Source organism: Mesitornis unicolor, unplaced genomic scaffold (genome assembly GCF_000695765.1).
Source record: "Mesitornis unicolor isolate BGI_N332 unplaced genomic scaffold, ASM69576v1 scaffold4744, whole genome shotgun sequence".
In the NCBI taxonomy this organism is placed as follows: Eukaryota; Metazoa; Chordata; class Aves; order Mesitornithiformes; family Mesitornithidae; genus Mesitornis; species Mesitornis unicolor.
Genome location: NW_010177908.1, coordinates 4,163 through 29,764, shown reverse-complemented (window position 1 = coordinate 29,764; position 25,602 = coordinate 4,163). Strand labels below are relative to the sequence as shown.

Below are 25,602 nucleotides of genomic sequence, written 5' to 3'. Positions count from 1 at the left end.
AGAGTCTGCAGTCTTAGTCTGCAGAGTCCTTTTCTGCTTTTGCACACAAAAGTAACATTACATTGTGCAAATGTTAGTGCAGATTGTTCCTTCACTGATTTTCCAAGGAACTGTGTTAACTTAATTACTGCGGTGGACTTGTCTGGCTTAGTTACTTTCCCATACCAGTACGTGTGGCAATACTTTTCCTCACATCAGGAAAGCCAGTACATGAATTCTGAGCATGCTGTATGAAAATATCAGTTTTAGGTCGCTGCTGCTTTATTTATTCTGTAGTAGGACTATAAGTGTAACACAGAGACAAACTATTGATTTCCTCTGTACAAGACCATGGATTTAAGGTCATACAGGAACATTAAGAGCCTCAAATTTGATCATCCACAATACACAGACTACAGCAATTCCTTAACTCAGTAAACTGCACTTGAACAGCAGCCTGACTCTGTTTTGATCTTACAGAACTGCATTGTACCTCCAGCATCAGCCTATGTGATTCAGAGGAAAGTTTAATTTCCTGATCTCTTCATTAAGAACAAATAAAAACCATTGCAAACCAATAGGCTGAAAGAGGGATGGAATCCTTCCTGACACTTTTTCACTAATTTTACCTCTGAAGAGTGAGGATCAACATTCTCTGTGGCACACTTGTGAACATAACAGTGCTGACTGCTTTATGAAAATTTTTTCATTGCATTTTTTTTCTTTCCTCCATACCCACATATTTATCAAACTATCAGCTTCAACAACAGTCAACAACAGGGAATTCTAAAAGATGATGATATGGAGCATAGGAAACATTTATCTTTCAAACCTACTTAATATTTTCAAGTATTTCTTCTGTGTTCAGGACAGGTCTTTTGTATGTCATTATTTTAGAAACTGCTGTCATTTCTCTTCTTCAGACCTCTTAAGCAGAGGATCTCTTTCCTTTCACAAACCGAATCAGGGTAGTCTCCATAATCTTTCTTCATGACTGCTCTTTCACACATTTATAGCACTTCTAATAATTTCTGTTACACTTCCCAGAAATGAAGTAACCAAATTATACTCACAATGAGGTAAGTCCGTCAATTTACACAATGACATGATAATATTTTCTAACTGATTCCCTTTCTAAATATATGCCAAGTGTTGCATTTGAGTTTTGGAGGCCCACTCCATATTAAGTAGATGCCTTTATTAAGCTGTCATCTATGACATGTAGATCTTACTCCCAAGAGGTTACAAGTAATTTAGAATCCAATAATGCATACAAATAATTTTAAATTGCCCCTTCTACTTTAATTACCTTGCAAGTTAATTCCATGTTCCAGCTACAGCATGCTGTCTGGCTACCTAGCTCTTTTTAGTCCTTCCTTTGTACCTGACAATCACTCATCATAAATTAATTTGGAGCCTTTCTAGAAAGTCCTGTTGACATCCTATCCACTCCTCATACGGGTTAATGCTAAACGTACAGAATATAACTAGGTCTACTGTTAAACTTAATTTTAGTTTTATATTTTGTGTAGTTATTTTTCATTTTTATTTAATTTTTGGTTATTTTGTCTTTCCATTCCAGAAGAAGCTGTTTATTGGTCATGTATCTGATGACTTAATTCACAGCAAAATTTTGCTACCTATACTGTGATTTTCAAGCTCCCTTAGGCTTTAGTTTTAAGAGACTTTGTCAATTTTGACTGAATAGGCAGGTTACGCACAACTGTGCCCTTGCTTTGGGTTTATTCATGTAAGATTTCTTTTTTGTTTTAGAAAAATTATTCTAAGGATAAAGATAATTCAGATAGGCAATCTTGTCCTTACAACAGAAATGCCAAGTAAGCACAGGAAAAAAGTTCCAACATAAGTAAAATTCGAAACCACAAACAAAAGCTTTGTTTAATAAACCTTTATACACTTACCTTGGCTTTCCACTAGAATCTAAGTACACATGTGGTGCAAGGAGCAACTTGGAAAGATAATGAATTGTATGCCTTGGCCTGTAACAGGGAAACCTCCTTTGTAAGAACATCAATGTGGCTCTTAAATTGTAAATATATTTTGTAAAACTCTGTTCATTCTGATGGGTTTCTCTTCCTACATGTTCCTAGTAAGGCTCGTTGGCTTCTTTGCGCTTTTTTGTGGCTTTTTTTGTTAATCCTTTTTATGGCAGATGCACTTGACAATATCTGTGACCTTGAGTTGCACACATGAGCAAGCAAGATAGCCCAGTCCTGCAAGGCTGTTAATGCATTCTGAGAGAGCTCCTTCTGAGAAGGGTGTCTTAAGGAAGACAGAAGCATGATGTGCATATCAAGCAAAGAGCTTCATGATTTATTTATAGGGAAAAGGGGCATAAAAATTTGCTGAAGGGGAAAGAAAAATGAAGAATCTGACTTACCTTGTCAGTGTAGATGAAGAACAGAATCACGACAGTGAGCTCCAACAGAAATATAATTAACAGCATGATGAAAAACTGCCAAGAGAAGAGGGGACGGGGGGGAAAAGCAAAAACCATAAACATCTATTTCAGCTTTTTCTGGAGGCACACTAAGTATATTCATCAGATTATGCAGAATGGGGAGTGGGAGTCATATAGGCAGCAAGATGCAAAGCTGCTGTGTTACAGCAGAACAGAAGGCACACAGCAAGCAGCAATTGAAAAAGCAGGTAAAGGACTAGTCAGGAAACACAACAGTATCTGGGCTTACGCATGGCTCATGTATATGACTGATTTCAGCAGAAGAGTATAAAACCCCACAAAGATCTGTTATCCCAGCAGACCAGTGCTCTATTTGACTGTAACCCTTGAGGACTCTTCCCAGGACAAGTTTTCTTTATCAGGTATCAGCAAAATCTACAGCTTTGACTTCCCACTGCAAGAGAAGGTAGCCTGGTCCATAAACCATAAAGTCATAGCTCCTTTCAAGGGGAACTGTGGGAGAAGTGAAAGGCGCACCAAAAAGCTAGCATTCCAAGTAAGCTTTACAAGCAGGTTCAGGTAGCTACACAAATCACCCACAGGTTTAAACTGAGAGGGGCTGGTTTGTACTGAACATATCAAAGCAAATTCAGTCCGTATCTTTTCCTGCTCATAAGCCATAGAACTATCTAAAATCCAGCACTCAAAAGCTCAAAAGAGTGGATAAAATAATGCAGGGATTTCAGGTAGATTCTCTAAAGCCGTCAGTTCTGATCGACTTCAGCAAGAAGAACTGTTCCCAATGCCAAACACTTGTGCAAAACCATATCCCCTGCTTGTTGTAAAGATGTTGGACAAGTCTGCAAGGATAGGTCTGCAGCAGTGTCAACAAAGCAGTTGCAAGAACATTAGAACACGTGCTATCAGAGCATTAAATGAAACTGAGTTTGGCAAAGATGGGTAAAGGAGAGAAAGTAATTTTGGAAACTTTTCAGGCTCTGGCAAGGTCCTGCTACCTATAACACAAATTCCATACTTAGCAGCCTGCAAGGCTGGAATTCTAACACCGAGCAACACTGACTTAATTGAAATCCCATCCCCAAGAGGAAAAAAACAAACCAAAACCAACAAACAACAGCTACTCTCTCTTTAGCTTCAACCACCAGGCTGCAAACCTATGAAAGTTCAATAGTCACAAAGCCTTATCAGAGCTCCTTCACTGCCTGGTAATTCAAACCCAAATCTTTCAACCTATGGATCTCTGTGACTGAATGAGGGGCAAACGGTCAAGAAGGGGAAAATACCTTTCTCACTAGTACAATTACATTGCCTATAGAACTCAACGCATTTTGCCCTGTGAGTCTTAAATTAAGAATTTATTTTCAAATCTTCACCACTAGTACCTTCACATATGCCTGATCCTAATACTGGATCCTGTTACTGTCCAGTTTTGAATCACAGAACTCATTCACACACATGATCCAAGCTGATTTCCATATTGTTACCATCAAACACACCTTCTGTATGGCTTTGCAAACCAGCCTTGGTGCAGCTTGCTTTTTTTTTTTACATTTACGATTTTAGCCTGCTGTGTAGCATTAATTGAAACAGGACAAAGCATATCACTCTTTGCAAACATTCACAGTCACTTTGCTATATTTTATTTGGCTGTGGGGTACTTTTTTGCTCATCCATAAAGCATGGCTTTTCCAAAATGTGCATGTGAACATCGCTGTCTCCCTGTGAAATTCACAGGTACAGCCTGGGTTACATTAGGCAATTTCTAGAACAAGGGAAGGACTTGTACCCATTACAAACAGTGATCAGCATTTCCTACCACAGGACTCAAAAAAATTTGCCAAACCTTAATTTTCTGTGCATATATATTCTGAGCTTGTTTATGTCTAAAGCTTTTGGAATAACTTCAAAAATAGCACTTCAGTTACTTCTAAGAATGAAGCAGGGCAAAGTATGTTATTCTGCCCAGGTTAAATTTCACATGGCTTAATTTGAAATCCTCTCACACTCACATGTTAGTGCAAGGACCTGAAACAAAGAGCAGCTTCATTTCAGGCATGTGCCTTTTGTCTTTATCAACTAGGTGAGGATTTCTGTGAGGAAAATGATTAGCCTTCAAAAATTACATTTCACACATCCAGCAAAGATGAGCAGGCTCAGCAGTTAAAACCCTCAAAGTCTAAAAACACAAAAAGCCTACTCACATCCTTCCTGCAGCTCACAGACAACACGCAAACCATCCCACAGAGCATCTTTTCCTCCTGCAGGGCCCACACATGCTCACAATGCCTTTCTGCCACCCCCTCAGAGCTGCTGGCCTCCACTCCCACTTCACAGGACATGACCTGGAACAGTGGGTACAGCCAGGAATCAAGAGTAAAATTCAGAGACCTGTTTTTCTTGTGCTCTCAAGAAAGTTTTTTCTCCCTTCTCTGCACTCATCACCACAGTGACAGTACAGATGAAGCCAGGGAATGACTTTGCAGGAGAAAGGGGAGCCTGAGAAAGCAGATAGGGAATGGTTTTGTTTAGGATACCATCTGGCTACTAGTTTTAGAGAAACTGGACCTACTACTGGCAGTAGTTGATTGGGGCAGGAGACACCAGAGAAAAAGGAAAGGCCTGCACAGTGATAGGGGATACCTGAGCACATGGATAGCCAGGACAAACTATGGCTTTGAGAGAATGGAGGCCCTATGAAGGACCCTGTGCTGGAGCTGTGGTAAAAAAAAAACAACAATAAAAAAAACACCAAAAACAATCAAACAACAAACAAACAACAACAACAACAAAAAAACCAACCAAACCAAGGAACAAGAAACAAAGAGTGGCAGAAAAAGGAAAGCATCCTGCACTGATCCACATGACTTAGTATAATTTGCAGGCAGAAGACTGGAGACTAGCCAGAGAGGAAGAAAGGTGTCTGGAAGGAAGTTGAGGTGTTTTCTCATGCATGTAATTGCCATTATTTCTCAATATCAGAATCAGTAATTGGAAGTTTATCTTAATTAACAAAAAATTAATTAAAATTTCATTACTCAAGAGCATTTCCCCTGAAACACCAAGACATAGAACTCTGCTAAAACCCTCCATTTTAGGACTGGAGTGGGCAGCTGCTGCTGCCAGCTGTGCTTCTGTGTTCAGCAGCAGAAGGCTGTGGGGTAGATCTTCTGGCGATACAATGATGGTATTCCTGCCTTCTTCAGTTCATACTAGAGAAATACGTATGACATTGTTATCACAAAAGATACTATAATTGTGAAGTCAAGCATTCCAAATTTAGGAAAACTCAGAAGTCCTCTCAGTGATGGTTATATACCATGTCTTAAGTCTTTCCATGCAAAGGCTCAGAGGTTCCCCCAAGCCATTACTGCTGGGTATTTGATTTCATGCATTGCAGATTCTGGAAGTCATACAGTGAACCCAAAATTTATGTACACTGTTCAGAAGATCAACACCTACATAGGTAGGAATATGTTTTTTCTTCAAAGAAAAATATTTTTGTTTTTAAATAAAACCTCTAGTTTCATCTCTCTTACTGTTGATATTCATTAACAAAAAATACACTGTTATATCACAGATAACTAACATATATTGGTAATCCCACTGTGTGCAGGGAGTAGAGCTATATACCATATCTTTTATTGCAAAGGTAAATTAGATGAGGTCAACCTCAAGGTGGAGACTTCAAATTTAGCACCTGGTAAAAGTAACAAGCAATTACTTGTCAGTACATTTCTCATTCCCCTCTAAAGAACCCTACCTGAACTCAAATCAACATGTCAGAAAGTAAAAATTGAGACTTCAGATTGAGCTGGCTGCAAAACATAGCCTGCACACTTCAGCACATCTTTTGATCCACCAGACTAAAGTGTATGCATGGACGCATGCAGAACCTACTCCTCTATTCCCATAGCACCTTTCAATAAAAGTTCACTTTCAGTTCCATCCTCAGTATCATCCCAAATGGAATGATGGCCAATCTGGGGCCAGAACCAGCCTGGCATATCCCATTCAAATTTAAAATTCAAATACAAGCCCACTGAAGGCTCCCAGTGCCTAAACCCCTGCCAAACCTGTTGGAAACACCCATAGCTCCTTTTCAAATGAGTTCTCTCACTGTGGCCATAAATATAGAGAAGAATAAAAATCAGTTTTGCTTTGGTTCACTGGGGCTGCAGGCTGTTGGTACAATAAAGATATTTATGCATGAAGAAACAACAATCCCAAAGCAAAGCATTCATGTAAAACACCACTAAAAAAAGACTGATCTGACCTTGCACAGAGAGATGATTTACCACACTGCTTGTTAAATAGTGGTATGCAACCTAGTAGAGGTTCACTGGAAAGATACCTACTGCACAGCTTTTCATATATTACACCTGAAATAACCCCACAGATGTTTTGTTGAGAAAGGAGGTAAGGTGACACCTTTCTGTCTAGCTACCACCGCTGTTTTCCAACCCCTAAGAAACTTAAGGCCAGCTTCTAAGCAGTTACGTTCATATTTTACTTTCCCACAGTTTCCCATTAGAGGAGTAGAGAAAAGGAAGTATGCAATGCTATCAGCCCTATCTCATAGCTATGCATCACCCTCCTGATATCAGAGAGACAAAAATGTATTAGAGAAGAAGAGGTACCAACTTGTAAATTCATTCCCATTGGAGCTTTACTAGACTTTTGACCCATCAGTTCTGAGGTTCCCTCCATCCAGCCTCTTAATATCTGTGGGAGAATCAAGAACTGTTCCCTATGTATAGCATTTGAAGCATGTCTCTATCACAGCTCATAAAGGCACAAAGCAATAACTTAATTATATTTTCTTCCCAAACAAACACAATTATCTGGTTTCTCACATGTTGACACTTGCCTCTTTACATGATTACTAAGCATCACACACTTATACACAGGACTGGGTCTTTTGTTTCTCCACTGCCTCTCCTTTCCAAATCTCAATAGCTCTATCATGTTGCTCAAATTGTCTGTCTCTCCATGTCAGGAGTAGCTCACCTTCTCATAGTCTCCCAAAGATAAAGATGACCAAGTACAATGCAAATCCATCTGTGAACGTCTTTTTAAGTCTCCTAACATTTTGCTACACATGATACAACTGATGACAAAATCAAGAATGCTGTGTTCAGACAGATCCCTGAAGCAGCACTTTTACTTTGATGGCAGTCTGTTTCAGAAGGGGACAGTAAGATGTCAGTGTACCAGATCCTCTTCTAAACTTAGCTAATGACAGGAGATAGAAGTTTCTTGCAAAGTATTATTCAAATCCTCTTCAATGAACAGCAAGAAGATGCAAAGGCCAGCAGCCTCTTTGGAATAATGACACAGTCAAAAAGAGTTTTATTCAAAAACAGTTTAAAAGTTCATGGCTTGGCAAATAATTTGTTTGACCAAACAGCCTACAAATTAGCATTACCTACCTAAGAAACTGGACAAATAACTTCAACAGTCAGGCTGTGCTGTGTTCCATCACATAGTCCCTACACTGTTGATCCATCTGCAAAGGGGACAGTTAGCTTCTTTTCTGACAGAGACAATATGAAATAAAACACATGAGCAGGTAGGTTGTTCCTGTCAGATTGCTACAGCAAGCTAACTGCTCTTGGCAGCTCCCAGGACAGAGACAAAAAAAGAATAGAAGATATACAGGCAACTTTTCCTCTGTAACATCAACTACAAGTTTGATACAGTCAAGCATTTTGCCTTTTAGTTGGGCTGGATTACCAAATCCTCACTGATCAGCTTTGATTTCAGAATTGCATTTCACTTCCTAATTAATATGCACTTCTGGCAGAAGAAATTACAGAGAATTCATTGGGCTAAAATTATTGGTCTTCCAAGAGAATTCTAACTTCATAGCCTTGAAGGGCTTTTAATTTCTTTGTCTGGTCCTAACGTGTACATATGTAATTTTGATCTTCAAGAATAGTCCAGCTCTGACTGCTAGAAGACAGAGTCTCTTAGAAACACAGAAACATACAGGTTGGCAATGACCTCCGGGGCATATAATCTGGTCCAACCTCTTGCTAATAGCAGTCATCCAGATGAAACTGCAGAGCTTTGCCCAGTCACTTTCCAAGCATCTCCAAGGATGAAGGACAGCCATCACTGGACAACAAAAACTTGATTACCTTAATGATAAGAAAAATACTCTGTATCACCAATTGGAATTCCCTTGTTGTATCTTATGTATGTTACATCTTGTCCAATCCCTGTGAATCCTGCCAAAAGCTATGTTTTCTTAGACTCTACCACAGGGTAGTTGAAGATAAGAATAAAATCTCCTTGCTTTAATTTCTTAAGACAAAACAAACCCAGCTTTCCCAGTCTGTCCTTACACATCATGTGCCCCATAATCATCATGATGGCCCTCCATTGGACTCCTCTGGTATGTATGTACTTCTTCTACTGAAGGGCCCCAATTGGGCTAAGTACTCCAGATGTAGCCTTATCTTATTCTGGAAGATGGTGTTACTCTTTCTCAATGTCAAGAAATGTAAGGAAATGTGGGGCTTAGTATGGCCCACAACTATCCAATTATTACATTTATCTTTTCATTCTGATTTAAGACAAAAGCACATAAAAGTGCAGGATCCCCAAACATTTGAAATATCTCTTCTTGTTCTGATCAAAAGGAGAAGGTCCTTTCTTTGTAAGCTAAAAGGAGGATTACCAGATTGTGTTACTGTGCTTTAGGCCTAAACTATCTGCCAAAAAAAATTTATTGAATTGATTTTTAGATTATAATTTGATATGAACAGAAATACTATCAAAAATTACATCACATTCTGCACATAAGATGCTATCCCTGCAGAGAAGGTTTTCTTTAATACTGAAAGTATAAACAGCATCTCTCTTTTATGAATAAATGAAGTTGAACCTTTACCTACAAATTCACAGAGCTCCACTGAAGTCAAAAGAACTTAATGGATTTTATAGCAGTTTGTATTAGGTTTCTGTGAGGGGTTTTGGGAGTTTTTTTGGTAGTGGAGGAGAGACTATGGAAATAGCCCTGTAAGAAGCTACTAGAAGCTCCCCTGGCTCCAATGTCAGACCCATCTCTGACCAGGGCCAAGACAATCAGCGCCTCTGTGATTTAAAGTATTTAAGAAGAGTGCAGTCCAAGGCCTGCCCTCTCTCTTGCCCCAGCCCTGACCAGTGCAGCGGCCCTGGGTGAGGGCAGCATGGCCCCAGCCCAGCCTGGCCAATCTAGCTGCAACTTAAGCTCAAGCCCCACTACAGCTCCAGCCTAAGAGAGCTGGAAACTCTTAAAGAACCAACCTGCAGCAGAGAAAGGAGTGGATGTAAGAACAACTGTGCAGACACCAAGGTCAGTGAAAGAAGAAAGGAGGGGGGGAGGGGGAGATGCACTGGAGCAGAGGTTTCCCCACAACCTGTGGTGAGAGCACAGGTCTACCCGCCTGCAGCCTGTGGAGGTTCAACAGTGGAGCAGATCCATGTGAGAATGTGGCTGACCCTGAAGAGGCCATGACTCCACGTGCAGTTTTTGCATGAGGGAACTGCAACCGTGGGCAGACCCATATTGGAACTTTATGGAGGACTTTTCCTGTGTGGCAGGAGTGCCACATGGAAGCAGAGCGAGAGTGGGAGGAGTCCTCCCTACCCCTGCAGAGGAAGGAATGCAGAGACTCCATGGGATGAACTGACTGCAACCCTCATTTGAGGGAAGGGGTGGGGGGCCAGTAATGTATATGAGCAAATTTATGAACAGAAACCCCCATATGAAAACAGCATGTATCTAAATTTGGTTCATCAGCTATTATTGTCTAAAAGCCTTAATAGTTTGTCTCCGTTCAGGGCCCAGGGCAAGCCCAGGGAGCAGGATTTTCTCTCTATTGTCCCCCGCCCTCTCAGGGGAGGATTTTAAAAAAAGGGATAGAGAAGAGATGCTTCACACAAGGTTGGAAGTTAAGACTGTAACAAGTTTAATGAAAACAACAGGGGAAAGGAAAAGGGAATTAGTAAGGGACAAAGGATATTTAACTGTATACAAAACCCGATCTCAGTAGTCCCGAGTGGAAGTGTCCAAGCAGTGCCCCGTGGCCACTGTGACCGCTGTGACTCGTCACAGGGACCTCAGTGGTGCCGGGAGCGGGTGGTGGTGGATGCTGCCGAGCACGTGGAGGTTGACCCAGCTGCTTGGAGATGCCACCAGAAGCAGCCCAGGAAGTCAGGAAAAGACCAAGAAACATCGGGCCTCCTCGGTTTTTTTCTTAGACTGTGGCTGGAAAAGGGAGGGAACAGAACTGACCTCTGACCCCTCAGGGTCCTACAGACACCACCTGTCCTTCCCTTTCAGGCTGTTAACCCTTAAACCGTAACATAGTTAATTCATTCTGATTGTGACAAAGTCGTGGATGCTTTATGCCTGCTGAATATATAGTACCACTCTGTTTATGTTTGGACTACATTTTTTACGAATGTGCAAAAACCTCTGCTGATCAATAAGGCTCAAAGAAATCTGCAGTAATTATTTCTGGGAAGATATACAACATATGCAGTTTTAATACATTAACAGTGTTTCAGTTGAAATAATTCAGTCTTACTGTATTACTGAGATTTGGGAGACTTGACATTCTCATACTATGCATCATAGTAGACAGATTTTAACTGGGATTTTGTGATGTTCGAGTCATTCACCATCTTCTCCAAAAACTGACTCAAAATCAATGAAGTGTTATCAAATATTAGCCAGGTATCACTCTCACATCACAAGAGTAGATGGCTATAAGCCTATTTAACAGATCACAGATTATTATTCCTTAGCATAAATAAAAGTCTCACCGGCCTGTGACTCTCTTTAAGGGTTGCTTAATTTCTTCTGCAAACATAATGCAAAGGTGTGATATGATCTGGTGCCAATCTTTATTCTAGTCTAGACAAACTCATCTCACTTCTTAAGTATGACGAGGCTGAAGAACTAAGACATTAGAATAGCTCTTACAAGTCCATGGGACGTTTCATTAATAACAAAGCAGTTGCTTGAGTCCATCTAACAAAGCTAATGAAAACAGCAAACGCAACTAAAAGGCTCTGACTTGGGGTTAGTCCAGTATTCTCCATCTATGGCAAAGACATGCAAAGTTAATTAGTGTCTAAACTTACTTTACTCAGACTTTAACATCACCTGTGTGCTTAGTAAACGTAGCTTCTTCCCTGCATCTACCATCCCCAGGACACTTCCTGTCATCTGGAGTTCCACCATGAAATGTGATCAGACAGCTCAGTGCCCCAGGAGGATGAAGAGAGCAGCAGTGAGTGGTCTCCACACACCCTGCTTGGGTAGTGAGTTGGCAGGCTGGCTTCACGCTCTTTTTCACACTGAACATCTGGCTGACCCCAAGTGCTGGGCAAACTCACAGAAGCTCTCCCAGGATAAGGGCAAATGACATAACTATGCTGCTCAGCTGACTTATGATGAAGGGGAAAAAGCTTATTCTGAAATTCTGCAGTTCTCCCTTGACACGTATTTGGAAACCCTGAGCTAAGCTTACAATGGGACCTCACCTGTTAATTATAACGATAGAAAATTTATCTTATTTCTAGGAGTTTCAAAACAGCATCCAGAAACTGCACTGTGTGTATGGGAAGGAAATGGTGAGAATCAGATAGTCAAGAAATGAAAAAAGGACAAATTAGGGTATCTTGTCTGTATTTAAATTCCACTGCTGGTACACTGGGTAGTCCACAGTTTGCAGTTCCCAAATGTGCTACACAGAGGCTGTTGCATCAGATGCACATGGGTCAGTCTTGCAGTAGCTTAAAAAAGGAACAGCAAGTCAGTTTGGTTTATGTAATTCTGCCTTTTAGCTGCTAATATTCTCCTACTAAGGAACTGAAATGTCTATGGCATCAAATCAGCTTTGGCTGCACCTTGTGAACAAACCAGCCTCTATTTCTTTACTTCCAGAGTTAGGTTTTTTCTGAAGTTCAGGCAATTCTAATCCTTAAAGTAAAAAGCCAATGTTTCTCTTTAAGAAGCAATGTTAAGGTGCTAAGTAGCAAACAAATTATTTGGAATATAAGGACACATGCTGCTTTGGTAAGCCTATGGCTTTCTGAGGAGATAATTTTTTAATAGGAAAAAAAATCATCAAATGTTATGCTCAAAAGTGACAAGTATGTCTGGGCTGACAAGGAGCACCTGACCTTCACTTTCAATATAGGAGTAATTCTGTTACCTACCAGATCTTACAGGTGAACTTATGTCTGGAGCAATTTTTTTTTCCCAAAAAAAATTCAGCAGAGGTCAGTCTTATAGATCAGACAATGAACACATCTGTCCGGAGACTGCAAGCTCTGGTAGAAAACAGGCTTCCTTGAAAGTGTTTTCCTGACTACCATGTAGCCTTATGCTCTGCTCTTCCACTGTGAGGTTCATTGGATTACTTAATTGTCCTGATAATTTCATGTACAGTGAGGTATCTGTGACCCACCTCAAATCCTTACAACATTAGGGCAAGATGAAGCTTAGTTTCTGGGTCCCCTCTTGAAATGGCTCAGAGCCAGGTTTCTTTTCAAAAAACTGGTACATAAGAGTTGGTTCAATGCTGAGAAAAAATGATGGGGTGAGGGAGGCTTTATAAATAATAGGGGACCTTGAGCCTGTACAGACTGTCAGAGAAGCTGATGTTGCTAATACACGGCTAACAACTACCAGTTAATAGATTAACCAACCAGGAGTTAAGAACTCGGACACACTGGTAGCCATTTAGACAGATTAAGCCTTCAACTGATAAAAATTAGTATAGCTCCACTGACTCCTGCACATGGCTCTGTCACATTGCTTGGCTGCCATAAAGCAACATTTTGGCAACATGAAAAAGGAACAGGGACATCAGGAAAAGGTTCTTTGCTGAAAGGGTGGTTGATCACTGTAACAGGCTCCCCCAGGAAGTGGTCAGGGCACCAAGCCTGCCAGAGTTCAAGGAGCATCTGGATGATGTTCGCAGTCATATGGTTTAGTTTTAGGTACTCCTGCAAGGAGCAGGGAGTTGGACTCAATGATTCTTATGGGTCCCTTCTAACTTTAGATATTCTATGATTCAAAGCATATCAGGCATTAGCAGTATTGTCTATATTATTAGTATACTAGTCTATATTAGAAAAATAAATACTACCCTATGAGGTAAGCCCTTCCTATACATTGAGACCAGGCTCAAGTCTAAAAACAGAAGGGAAGGAAAACAGCTTTATTCTTTGTCTCCTCTTCCCAGGTCCTTTGATTAACTGCTACCAGAGCTGAAGAAAAGAAGGAAGGAAGGGAAAGATTCAGGCCAATTCCATTCACTCTCGAATTTCAGTATCAGCCAAGAAAAAGGAGCTAAAAACTGAAAAGCAATGAGGAGCAGATTCTTAATAATAAAGGAAAAGCACCAAAAGGCGGAGTTTGGTGCTCAGTACTTACAAACAGTAAGCACTGAGTCCAAACAGGTAGGAAGTTAGGGCTTTCCTATGCAACACAGCACCACACAGAGAAGACTTATACATAAGGGAGAATGCCCTCAAGTTGCGTGTACAGTATCTTTCTGGTCTTTGCATCACTTGCTCGCTGCTGTGGCTACAGCCACAATTTCCTTGATTTTGCTATTCAGATTGCTAAAAGAATACAAGCTCATGTGCTAAGCCAGAATGAGAATCTACTGTTTGGTCTGTAGCATTAAATTACTGAGATTAAGTCATTCACAGGCTATTTCTTTCCCATTTAGTTGCTTTGAATTAAATTCCCTGTCACCAATGGAGTTTCAGCTGATTGGATCCAGTGACACCATTGAAAACAGTAGGGTTTTTTTATTCTTATTTTCTTCCTACTCTTTTAACTTTTCCCTCATTTTCTTTCTTGCTGTTTCACTTACAGATGAGCTGCCTGAAGTTCAGAAAACTCTCAACAGCACAGTACAAAACACCATGGACACTTATTTTCCCCCTGGACTATTCCATAAATAAGAACCTTCTGATGTCTGGATAGTCATTCAGATACATATATAGTATCAGCTCTTTCCACAGCTGGTCCTGACCTAGTATCAAGGTTTAATTCTGATCTTATTCATTTCCAGCAACTGTGATGAACTCCTTGTTTATTAACATGGGGTTCTCATTTAAATTAAGTTGAACCCATAGATCTGTCTGTTAATGATTCTTTTCTTTCCCCATCTGATTAATAATTGTTTCAGCTTTTCTAAAAAGAAACATTTAAAAAAAGATCAGACTTATCTGCTGTATTGGACTTGTGTGGTGGGGTTTTGGTAGCAGGGGAGGGGCTACAGAGGTAGCTTCTGTAAGAAGCTGCTAGAAGCTTCCTCATCTCCAAGTCAGACTTGCCTGTGGCCAAAGCTGAGCCCATTGGCACCTCTGCAAAGAATATTTTTAAGAGGGGTGCAGTGTATGCCTTGCCCCTCAGATGGCGTGACCCTAGGCCTGACCCAGCCAGCCCAGCTTCAGTCCCTGCCCAAGAGCCAAGAGCAGTTCAGGAACCAGCAGAAAAAGCCTGCAGCAGTGAGAGGAATGGGATGTGAGAGAAACAACTCTGCAGACATGAACGTCAAGGAAGAAAGGAGGAGGAGCAGGTGCGCCAGAGCTGAGCTTCCTCTGCAACCCATGGTGAGATGGCAGGCTATCCCCCTGCAGTCCATGGAGGCTAATGGTAGAGCAGAAGTCCACCTGCAGCCCATGGAGAACCCCACACTGGAGCAGGTGGCTGTGCCAGAAGGCAGCTGTGACTTCATGGGAAGTCTGCACTGAAGCAGTCTGTTCCTAGAGGACTGCACTTCCTGGGAGGGACCCACACTGGAGTAGCTTGTGAAGAACTGCAGCCCATGGGAAGGGCTCATGTTGGAGAAGTTCATGGAGAACTCTCTCCCATGAAAGGGAACCTACAGTGGAGGAGAGGAAAAGTGTGAGGAGCCCTCTCCCTGAGAAGGAAGGAGCAGCAGAAACAGCGTGTGATTAACTGACTGCAACCCCCATTCCCTGTCTCCCTGCACCATTAGGGGTGAGGAGGTAGAGAAACTGGGAGCAAATCTGAGCCTGAGAAGATGGGAGGGGTAGGAGAAGGTGTTGATTTTAAGATCTGGTTGTCTCTCTCATTATTCTACTCTGATTTGACTGGTAACAAATTGGGTTGTTTTGTTTTCCCCAAGTTGAGTCTGGTTTTTTTTGCCTGTGACCATGGTTGGTGGGTGATCCCTCCCTGTCCTTGTTTTGACCCACAAGACTTTTGTTGTTTTCTCCTCCTCATCCCACCGGGAAGGAGGAGTGAACAAGAGATTGCATGGTGTTCAGTTGCCAGCTGGGTCTAAACCACAACATTCACAAATCAGAAATAAGGGAAAAGAGTGTATATCTAAGCCAACTTCTTACCTAATCCTTTATCTGATGGAATATACCCAACCGTGGTACTTTATAATAAGCTGGCTTTGGGTAATCAGAAAGGAATCAGCATTTTGCCTACTTCAAGACCTTTCCTCTTTCTACTGTATTCCTGCATGGACAGTACTGGTGAAGGATCCGCTACATCAGCTTAATGCCTTTTTAGGCATTAAGGTCTACACAAGTAAGACTCATCCTCTACTTGTTTGATGCAAAAATCCTTCCTTCACAAAGGGCCCAATACTGATTTTTACCAGTGACAATGATTTTCTGGACCAAAAGTAAGTTTCTATTTGCAAAAAATTTGCACTAGATCATGTTCACATGCCCGTTCTGGAAGCTTCTTTGAATGTGCTGCTTCCCACTTAACTGAAGGTAATGTTGCTATTAAGGTGATTGGCTCAGCTTGGGCAGCCTGCAGCAGAGCTCACGGAAATCAGCTAATTGTGCCAATTAGGCACTTTCAACAAAATAAAAATTGAGAACTAACTTTGCTTTGGGATATTTATTTATCATTTGGACATAATACATATGATGAAATCAAAATTGTCATTATGGAAGCATGGACTAAATACTTCTTAAAGGTCACTGTAGCACACAGGACAGATAGACAAGTTCTGTTGTAATCAGAGGAAGATGAGAAAGGCACCGAGTTGAGATTTAGACAATTTGAGTTTGCTTCACAGATCTCCCACAATCTCCCAGTGCAACCTACACAAGGCACTTAGTTTCACTTTGCTGCAGCTCCCCATCTGTCTCATGAGGATAATAATACTTTCCATTTGTCTTATCTATTTAGATGGTAAGCTCTACTGGTCAGGGACCTCTTCTTATTAGTAGTTTTATACTGAATGAGCATTCTGATCTCATGGGCTGCCTGCAGGGGATACTGTAACATAGATAATAGCATAATCCATGATGATATAACGTGTAGAGCTGAGATTTTTAACCTGGACTATCCATAGAATAATGACCTTTTTCAGTGCAAGCATACAAACATAGATCTCCACTAAACACGCATGAAAGGCAGAGAATTTGGATGAAAAGAAACGTGGATCTTAAGCAATTAACCTAAAAGATAAGATTTACACAGACACTTAAGGATCAGCTAGGTCAACATTTGAGCATGAAAGAAAAAAGTACTCAATCAGGCACAAATTTCTGTAACACAGAGCAATGGCATGTGCATATGTACATAGAGCACCTGCCAAAAGCCAATACTACGATCAAGTCATCGTAACTGATCGTGCTAGAGTGGTGCAACAAGGTGCATCATCTTCTGCAAGGATCTGCCCTCAGCTGAAAAGCACATGCATTGCAATAGGATTAAGAGCACTCAGACTAAACATTTTTCTAAAATTCATGAAGATTATGGATATAGCTAATAGCTCTGAAGGACATTAGAACTAGAACACATCTGCAAAGAGATAGAGAGCAAAAATAGATTCCTAATTTTGTTTCAAGATAGTCTATAGAGATTTGCAGTACAGCTGGATGACTCTGAAATGCAGGATCAAATACCTATTAAAATAAAATAAATCAATGGAAGTCCATAAATAAACTTTCTCAAGTCAAGGTCTTAGCTTACATCTGTCACCTGTTTAGGACAGTGTCCCAACCTATCAGAATAAAGCTGCCATTTTCTAATTACAGATGAGCTTGTAGCAGTGGGACTTCCGTTATACAATCTTGAGCAAAGAGAATAGCAGAAATGTCAAAGGAATCTTACTGAAGCAAGAAAGCATTGTTTGTCTGCTTCACTCAACAATTTGCATCTACATTCAGATGCAAGATTATATACACCAGGTTGTATACTTATTTCAAGAAATGCTAGTTGCTCTGATTTCCTTAGGGAAATCTAAAGACAGAAAAGTTTATCTTCTTTCACGTTGTAGCTGGAAGAAATAAGACTCATTGCAAATACACATTCTTTGTTCACTGAGATCTTATAATGACAGCTGCAGAATTCAACCCATCTGCATATTTTTGCAGAATGCATAGGGTGGTTGAGGTTTTTTGTTAAGTCTTTTTTCCCACATTCTATTTCAGACTGCCATATTATTCTGTTCCTCTGAATGCAGAGAAATAGGAATGGGCTTGTTTCTTATGAGATTAATGAGGCATTGTCCTGGCTGCACATTGCCACTGAGTAAAGAATATTTGCCAGCTCATAGTTGGTGGACACCAGGTATGTCCTTTCAAGACAGTAAAGCTGCAAAGCGCTAGTCTATCTAAACACTCTATTCAGAGAGTATCATGGATCATTCCTGACTACTGCACACAGCTATGAAAAAAACTCCTTTACAAATGAAACTTTACTTCTGCTTTTGACCTCCTATCTTCATCTGTCCTCTGCTACTTAGAACACTTTGTCTGTTCTCCTTTCTTTCAAAAGTCATTGGCAAATGCCAGAGGTAAGCAATTATTATCAATTGCAGCTAACATCACAGCAGCCTAATACCAAAGAGCTTACAGGTTTGCTCTGAGAACCCAATACAAATGTCATATGTAGAGAACACAAAGATACAGGATCAGAGTCTCATCTGTTCTGCAACATAGTGTATGAAATATAAATAGATTGAAATGTCTCTTTGATACTGCTCATTTCTCATTCACTCAAGCAGATTCTTTAGGAAATCTCATCCCTTATTACATTATTGAACAACAGCACTTTTCATAAAGCAATACCATACACAAACATCCTGCTGTGACTAATACTACATAAAATTCTGCTCCTTCAGTGCAGGTGGGTTGAGCTAGTAGCTCTTCCTGCCCTGCTCCTTCCCAGTCCATTTTAGGATCCCAGTGGTGCTCCGTATGTCCTGCAGTATCCCCAATGTCTTTCTCCAAATCTCTCATCCCAGTAACAGCATCCTTCCCCACCTTGTAACTGCCACATCCTTTCCTCTTTCTTCTGCTTTTAGGAAGCAGAAGATATGCTGCTGATGCATAGGAAATTTGTCTTTCCAGTCCTTGCAGGTCTAAAGACTACCACCAGCCTATCATTAGGACCAAGTACACTACAGGAGATAACAGCCAGTGGGGGTCCAAATTGTTCTTGGTTAAACCAGGCATGTCCATGTGGTCCATGTATTTATAATGCCATAGGTATATTCAAGGACATCTTAAGGGCATGATTTCAGAGCATGAGGCAACAGGAATACAGTTCAGCCAGAGCATCTAGAGACCCAAATGACACTTACAGCGTCTTTACTACTGTCTATGGTCAATACTTAACATCCCAGACTTTCTCTCACACTATCTCTACCAGAGGAAAGGGTGAGGTCAGTGAAACGTGCTACTCACTCAGAGATACACAGCGATGTTCTGCTCAATGGAGCCATGTTTGATCTCATATATGTAGGTTATAGCTTGAGTATCTGCCATTCCAGCACAATAACATCCCTAGCAATCTTCAAGCTTGGTTTATTCCAGTTCCTTTTCCTTTATCTACTCCAAGCCTCACTTCATCAGATTATTGCATATAGACTGCTGAAATATGCAAGGGACACAACATCCTAGCTTTTACTTTTTGCTTTCACTTTAGTGCTCCATTAATAGCTCTTCGTTGCTTTTAAGCTCACCACAAACCTGTTTCAACTGCCTGCACACCTTGTCTAACTCCTGTCCACCCCAGTTCCCTAAGTTCGTTTAGCATTTGCCTCTGTATTGGTCTAGTGCTGAGGCTGGCCATATATCAGGAGGTGAGGGCAAATTAAGAGAATTAAATACACTATTCAGTGAACAGTGCAACAGAGTACACTACCCACACAATCAAATAGCCACCATCAGTCCATCTTAAACACCTATGCGGCCAGACTTCAGTTTCTCCATGTATTATCACAATTCCTATTTCCAAACAGAAGAAGAAGTTACTTAAACCAAACACTGCACAAGACAATGCAGTAGTGATGTTGACAGTGACATCACACATGAGCAAGACAACTTCCTTCATGAGTTGCTGTCACATCTGTGGTAATACCTTCTGGAGACATTAAATTACAGGAATTCAGTTCAAAAAGCAATCCTAGCTACTAATAGGAACAAAGCCAGATGCTAAGTGGTGGCCTGGGAGATATAGAAAGGAGTGTAAGGACTTGATCCTGCCATGACTCTTAAACTCAGCGTGTGTCATAAGAGACACAAGGCTGTGAATGCTTAGTAGCTTTCCCTTTACAACCTAGATGGTAAATCCTATCACATCCCAGCTGCAGCAAAACACTTCTCTTAGAAAGCAATAGAGAAGAGACAACCTCAGGGATATTTAATGAAAACACAGATATTTTGGGAAGAGATTGTTTTCATTTTGGCAGAACACTGTTGGAAACATCGCTGAAATAAGAAAAGGATGAAGAGATGTAGCAACCATACACTTTAAAAACAGCTTTGGTTTGATATTCAGTAAGTTTTTTTCATTCAAGCATCTATTTTGCTACCTATGTTATCCAGAAAAACAGAAGCTAGCCAAAACCAAACACCCTGACCTTCATCTCAAAAGCACTGTTTCAAACACTAGTCAAACAAAACCAGCAATCTGCGGAAAGACTAAGAACAAAGCTACACAATAAGGCTTTGCTCCCAGAAACAGAAGCTCCTACCATCATTCATTTCCCTCCAAACAGATAGACTCAACAGAAGGACTCACAAGAGCTCCAAAATCTCACTAGTATTTAATGAGAGTAAGTATGTACTGATGCACATTGTGGAAAGTTACTCTACACTAAACAAAAAGTGAATTCCATGCAACTGTATTTCAACCCTCTATAGTTATTCAGAATTAAAGTAGCTGCAACCAGCTCTAACATAACTCAATCTTGAGGAAAATAATAGTAAAATAGAGGCCATGGTGAATAGCTACAGTACACAAAGGTAAAGGCAGGCAGAGTGAAATGCTGGTACCAAATCAGATCAAGCTTACCAGTTCTTCCATGCAAGGAGTTCCTCAATGAATTTGGATTCCCTTGCGTTACTTGATCCATTAATTACAGTCATTACATTGTGCACTGAAGGACATCAGATTCTGAATATTGTGCAGTATGTGTTAGGAGGAGCAGTACCCACAAACATTTGCATCTCGCTAAAGGGATGCCCATGTAGAGTTGGCTGAGTACATTCACTGTAGCTGCAGCACTGATGGCTCATCAAGGGTGACCGCCCTTGCGAAAAGGAGTAATGAGCCCCAAAAAAGCGATACAAGATAAAAGGCTGAAACTCTTCCAGTACAGGGGACTGACCACCTGATCCTGACACATAAGAAGACACCGCTCATAGCTCAGGTGTAATCAGCAAGGACTTTAACCAAAAGAACCACAAAAAAGGTCACTAATTTTGCACATATAGGCTATACCATTAGACTCAGCACCTTGTGGACTCCTGCTGCACTGGCATTGAAGCTGTAATCTAGCATCTATATCTAGGCTGACAAGACATTTCCTTCACAAAGTGGGTATTTATAAGACTGTTAAAATAGCCAAGGACTTTCAGCCTCAGATTCTGACTTCAGCCTTCCCAGTGCAAATTTCCATTCAGAAAATTGCCTTAATTTCAATTTATGCTATTTGTTTTAGTTTCACCCACCTGCTGCACAAATAGCCTTATTAGCCTAGACTGACAAGTCCTGATTTTTACTAGTTATAAATCAGCAGAAACAACCGACCGAGGCATGGGTCTGGAAAGAGTCCTCTATTGAGGCTTGAAATCTCACAGTCACTCAAAGATTTTTACAGGGGGAATTTTTCCTGGGGACTGCGTGCCTTGACTCATTCTCTAGTTCCCAGGAGAGCAAATTGAATGTGAAGAGCAGTGAGGAACAGCGTTTTACAAAGGAGTCACCAGGCTCACCAAACTAAACCAGCTTCACTTCACTCTGAGGTTTACTGACCCACAGAGTGAAGTTCTGGGCTTGAACAGCAAGATCACCTCACTTCCTGGTCATCAGCTGAACAGGACCCAAAATATACACTCACACCAGCTACAGCAGGCACTCACTACTTGTAAAGGCCAGCTTTGAGTGACATCAAATTATATTTTGATAAAATAGACCAGGGATGTGGCTCAAGTGTGTTAAATCATGGACAGCTGGCACCTTATTAATCCTTGCTTTCACAGCAGTCTCCTTGTGCTGGCACCTTTGCTTCCAGACATCTCAGTCTTTTGAGAGTTAATGACTAGTAAAACCAGCATTGCCAAATCTGAAGGACTTCATTACCAATTTAAGCAAAAATCAACCTCTTTGCAGTGTTTCCTGCTAACATCAATCCTTTTGCATCTCATCCATGTCAGGTGGGCAACTTCTGTTGACATACAGGAGACAGTAACATGCATTGGAATAGCACCAGCACCTTAAGACAGCAAACACTGCAACAGCATAGTGGCTTAATACTCACACTCAGCAGGAGGCACTTGTTTTCTTTGATGGCGCCTATGCAGCCCACAAAGCCAATGATCATGACAAATGTCCCTGTGATGATCAGTAGGTTGGCAGCTGACAGGGATGGGAAAGAAGATGAGAGGGTGGCAAAGTTCCCTTGGGTAACAGCCAGCCAGATGCCTACTCCAAGGATTCCACAGCCTCCCAACTGGGAAAATAAAGAGAAACAAAGAAACTCAGTTATTATACCCAGGCAACCCTAGATATGAAATCACATAAATATGGCAGCAGTAGAACAGCTCTGCTGTGGTAACCCAGCAGTCACATCTAATAAGAAATTACATTACCTTATGGCACTTTCAGTAGGGAAAACACAGGAGAAAAAGAGAAAAAAGGAGAAAAATAAAACATTACAGAGGTGGAACTTATCAGTAAGAAGTAACACTGGAGAAAAAGGCTCATATTTCCTAAATCCAAGACACAACTTCACATATCAGGTCTTTTCCTCTCCAGTTGAAAATGGAGACAGCGAGTAAAAGAGAAACTCCCAGAGATTCAGATCTCAAAAGGATTGAAAAAAAAATCCATATCCCATTTAGTTACCTCAGAGAGCTGCCCAGAATGGCTGAAGCACTTTTGATCCCTTGTTCTTCCTGTCCCAATACACCATCACCCATCCCTGGCATATACCATAAACAAATCTCGCCAAAGCATCCCCTGGTAGGACACCTCACACCTCTTCCTAGTTCCTGTCCAAGGTCTAGCCTCTCTTGGAAGCAAGAGAGCATTTAGAGTGTAAAAGGGCCACAGAAGGAGGGAGAATCCTCCTGTAACAGTAAAAAAACCAGAAAACCAAACAGATATTTACACCTAATGTGGCCACTGGCTTGATAATTCAATCCTCAGAAGAGAACTTGGCTGGTTTAGGAAAGGTTTGAGAGGGGAACAGTAGTACAGGCTCCCAAGGCACATGAGTAAAGAGAAGTGATGATGTCGGTGCAGTCAGCAGCCACCATAAAACCCATAAAATTTACAATTATATACACAAGGAACTTTTAAAAAACACAAACATTTATAAGCATGCTGCTTATAATTGCGAGAAAGCCTGCAGAATTGTAACAATCTGAGTAAAGCTGAGCAATTAAATAGAATTAAACCAAAGGGGATTTTGCATTATTATACAGTCACACAGTTGAGCGTCACTTAGGTTTTCTTTCTTTCCTGCTCTCCCTTTAAAATAAGCAATTTTTACTGAGTTTAATAATAGCACTTTATTATCGAAATCAATTAAAGGCTAGGAAAGAAATTATGTTCATAGAGTAGTAAGCCAGACATAGGAGCATATCAATTAACTGTCTGCATAAAGTGGATGAACATAAGGCAGCTCATGAACCAGAGAAGGAAAAAGACAGAGCTAATCCTGGGGCAGAGCTAAGCCTCAGAAATGAAGCACAGAAGAGAAACACAAAAGCCAAAGCAATTTCTTATACCAATTGTTGCCTCTGCACACTGCTGAATTCCCCCTCAATAAGGGACAAAAAAAGGCAGCTGTGTCTCAAGGCAGGACTCCTTGCCCCAGTCCCAAACCATTCAATTTTGTTCAGAACTAAGGAGTCAAACTATACCTCATTGTGACATACCTCAGCTGCATCAACCTGCCTGTCTCCACTTAGAGAAGGCAGACTCCAGGACACAGGGATTCAAATCATCTCATTCAGCAGCCTTTCCATATACAGGTGTCCCATATCATCACACCAACCCCTTCACAAAGTACCCTCTACAAGCACCACGGAAGGACAGTCCATGCCTTGACCATATACAATGAAAATATCTCCCTTCTATGCCCACTTACAGACCATGGTCTAAAATGACTGAAGAATATCCAGGGGAGAGGAGGGGGAAGAATACTTAAAGGAGGTAACCCATAGAAAATCATTTAGGGTAACTGAGCAGATATAAACAAAAGCTATCAACATGGCTGGGGGGGATGGGGGGAGAAAGAAAAAAAATTACAAATAAATTCACTAAAACAGAAATAAAACTCTGAAAGTCTACTGGACTACAAAAGAGCATCAAAAGAGGGGTGGCAGACACTCAATTTAAACCAGAACTGGTCTGAGTGTTGAAATATAGTCAGGAATAGCACTAAACTGGCCACAGAATGGGATGGAAAGAACTACTGCCCTTCTGCCTCTACAGCCTGGTGGACATTTTGCCCTAATGTCAGCCTCAGAGCCACAGGAATAGTGAGGCCACAGAAATGGTCCAGTCCAGCCTAAGGCCCAGCAGCAGCAGAGGCATCACCGTGCCATACGTTCAGCTATTATCTTCTTTTCTGCCCAAATAAGCAGCAGCTTATTTCATCACCCTTTGTTTGGTACACTGCTTTGAATGATACTGACACAACTATCACTTGTATTTTAGGAGGTGGGTCTTTCTCAAGATGCTCCTGTGTTTGGTAAAGACCTGCTTGCCTGCTCCTCCATCACCTATTAAATTCTTTATGATGTACAATGCATAATGCTTGAGACATCATTGCACGAGGACATGTGATTTCAGCGTCTTCTCCCTCCAAAGTCATTCTTGTCTGCAAAAACCCAGAATTCACAACTGGCACAAAACATCGGAAAACCAGGAGACAGTTCATGCAAAATGCCACACTGGCTGTACCCATTTAGATCATGGCTGAATATTTCAGGTCATTTGTTCAGCAGGAGTAGCTTATTACATTATCCTTGATTCAGAGATACTCTAATATACATCAGGCTTTCTAGCAGCTCAGTATCTTCCTATTTTTGAAACTTCCTTAGTGTCCTGGTTTGAGCTAAATAGAACTAATTTTCTATTTAGTGATTTTACTTTTCAGCTCAGTCTCTTTTAAGTGACTGAACTTGCTGAAAACTAGCAGCATGTTTACCCCAAACAGCGCTGCTAGAAGATATGCTCAAGGTCAGTTGTCTCATCATGAGTGCTATGTCTGCGCCTACGGGGGGGGCGAAGCGGACCCAAAACGGACCAACGACGTATTCCATCCCACATACGTCATACTCAGTATAAAAACCGAGGGATCACAAGGGTCTTGTTCCCTTTTCACCCTTCTTCCGTCTTGGAGCCCTTCCATCTCGGACCCTTCCATCCGTCTCGATCCTGCAGAGGCCAAGGCCTGTGCGGAACTCTGCTGGTTCATCTGCCTCTGATCCTGATTTGTGTGTCCTGCATCCTGCTCCCACTGCTGCTGAGTCTGGTCTGGGACTTTTCCAGTGCCCTGCTCTGCAGAGCCTCTGGTGACTTATTTATTCGTCATCGGGGGAGGATTTTATATTGGTTTTGTATATATTTGTACATATTTGTGTGTATTTCATTATTTTGCTATTTACAATATTATCCTGTAGTATTAGCATTATTGTTTCAT

The 25,602-nt window shown here is 41.1% G+C and overlaps 1 protein-coding gene across 1 annotated transcript; it reads right to left on the bottom strand.

The window, feature by feature from the left end:
• Positions 1–2,380: 2,380 nt before the first annotated feature.
• CD53 (CD53 molecule) lies at positions 2,381–22,398 on the bottom strand (the record flags this gene model as incomplete). Its single annotated transcript, XM_010182268.1, has 2 exons — positions 2,381–2,455; positions 22,207–22,398. Coding segments are annotated over 2 exons (267 nt in total), but the record flags the coding sequence as incomplete, so codon positions are not given.
• Between the last annotated feature and the right edge of the window lie 3,204 nt (positions 22,399–25,602).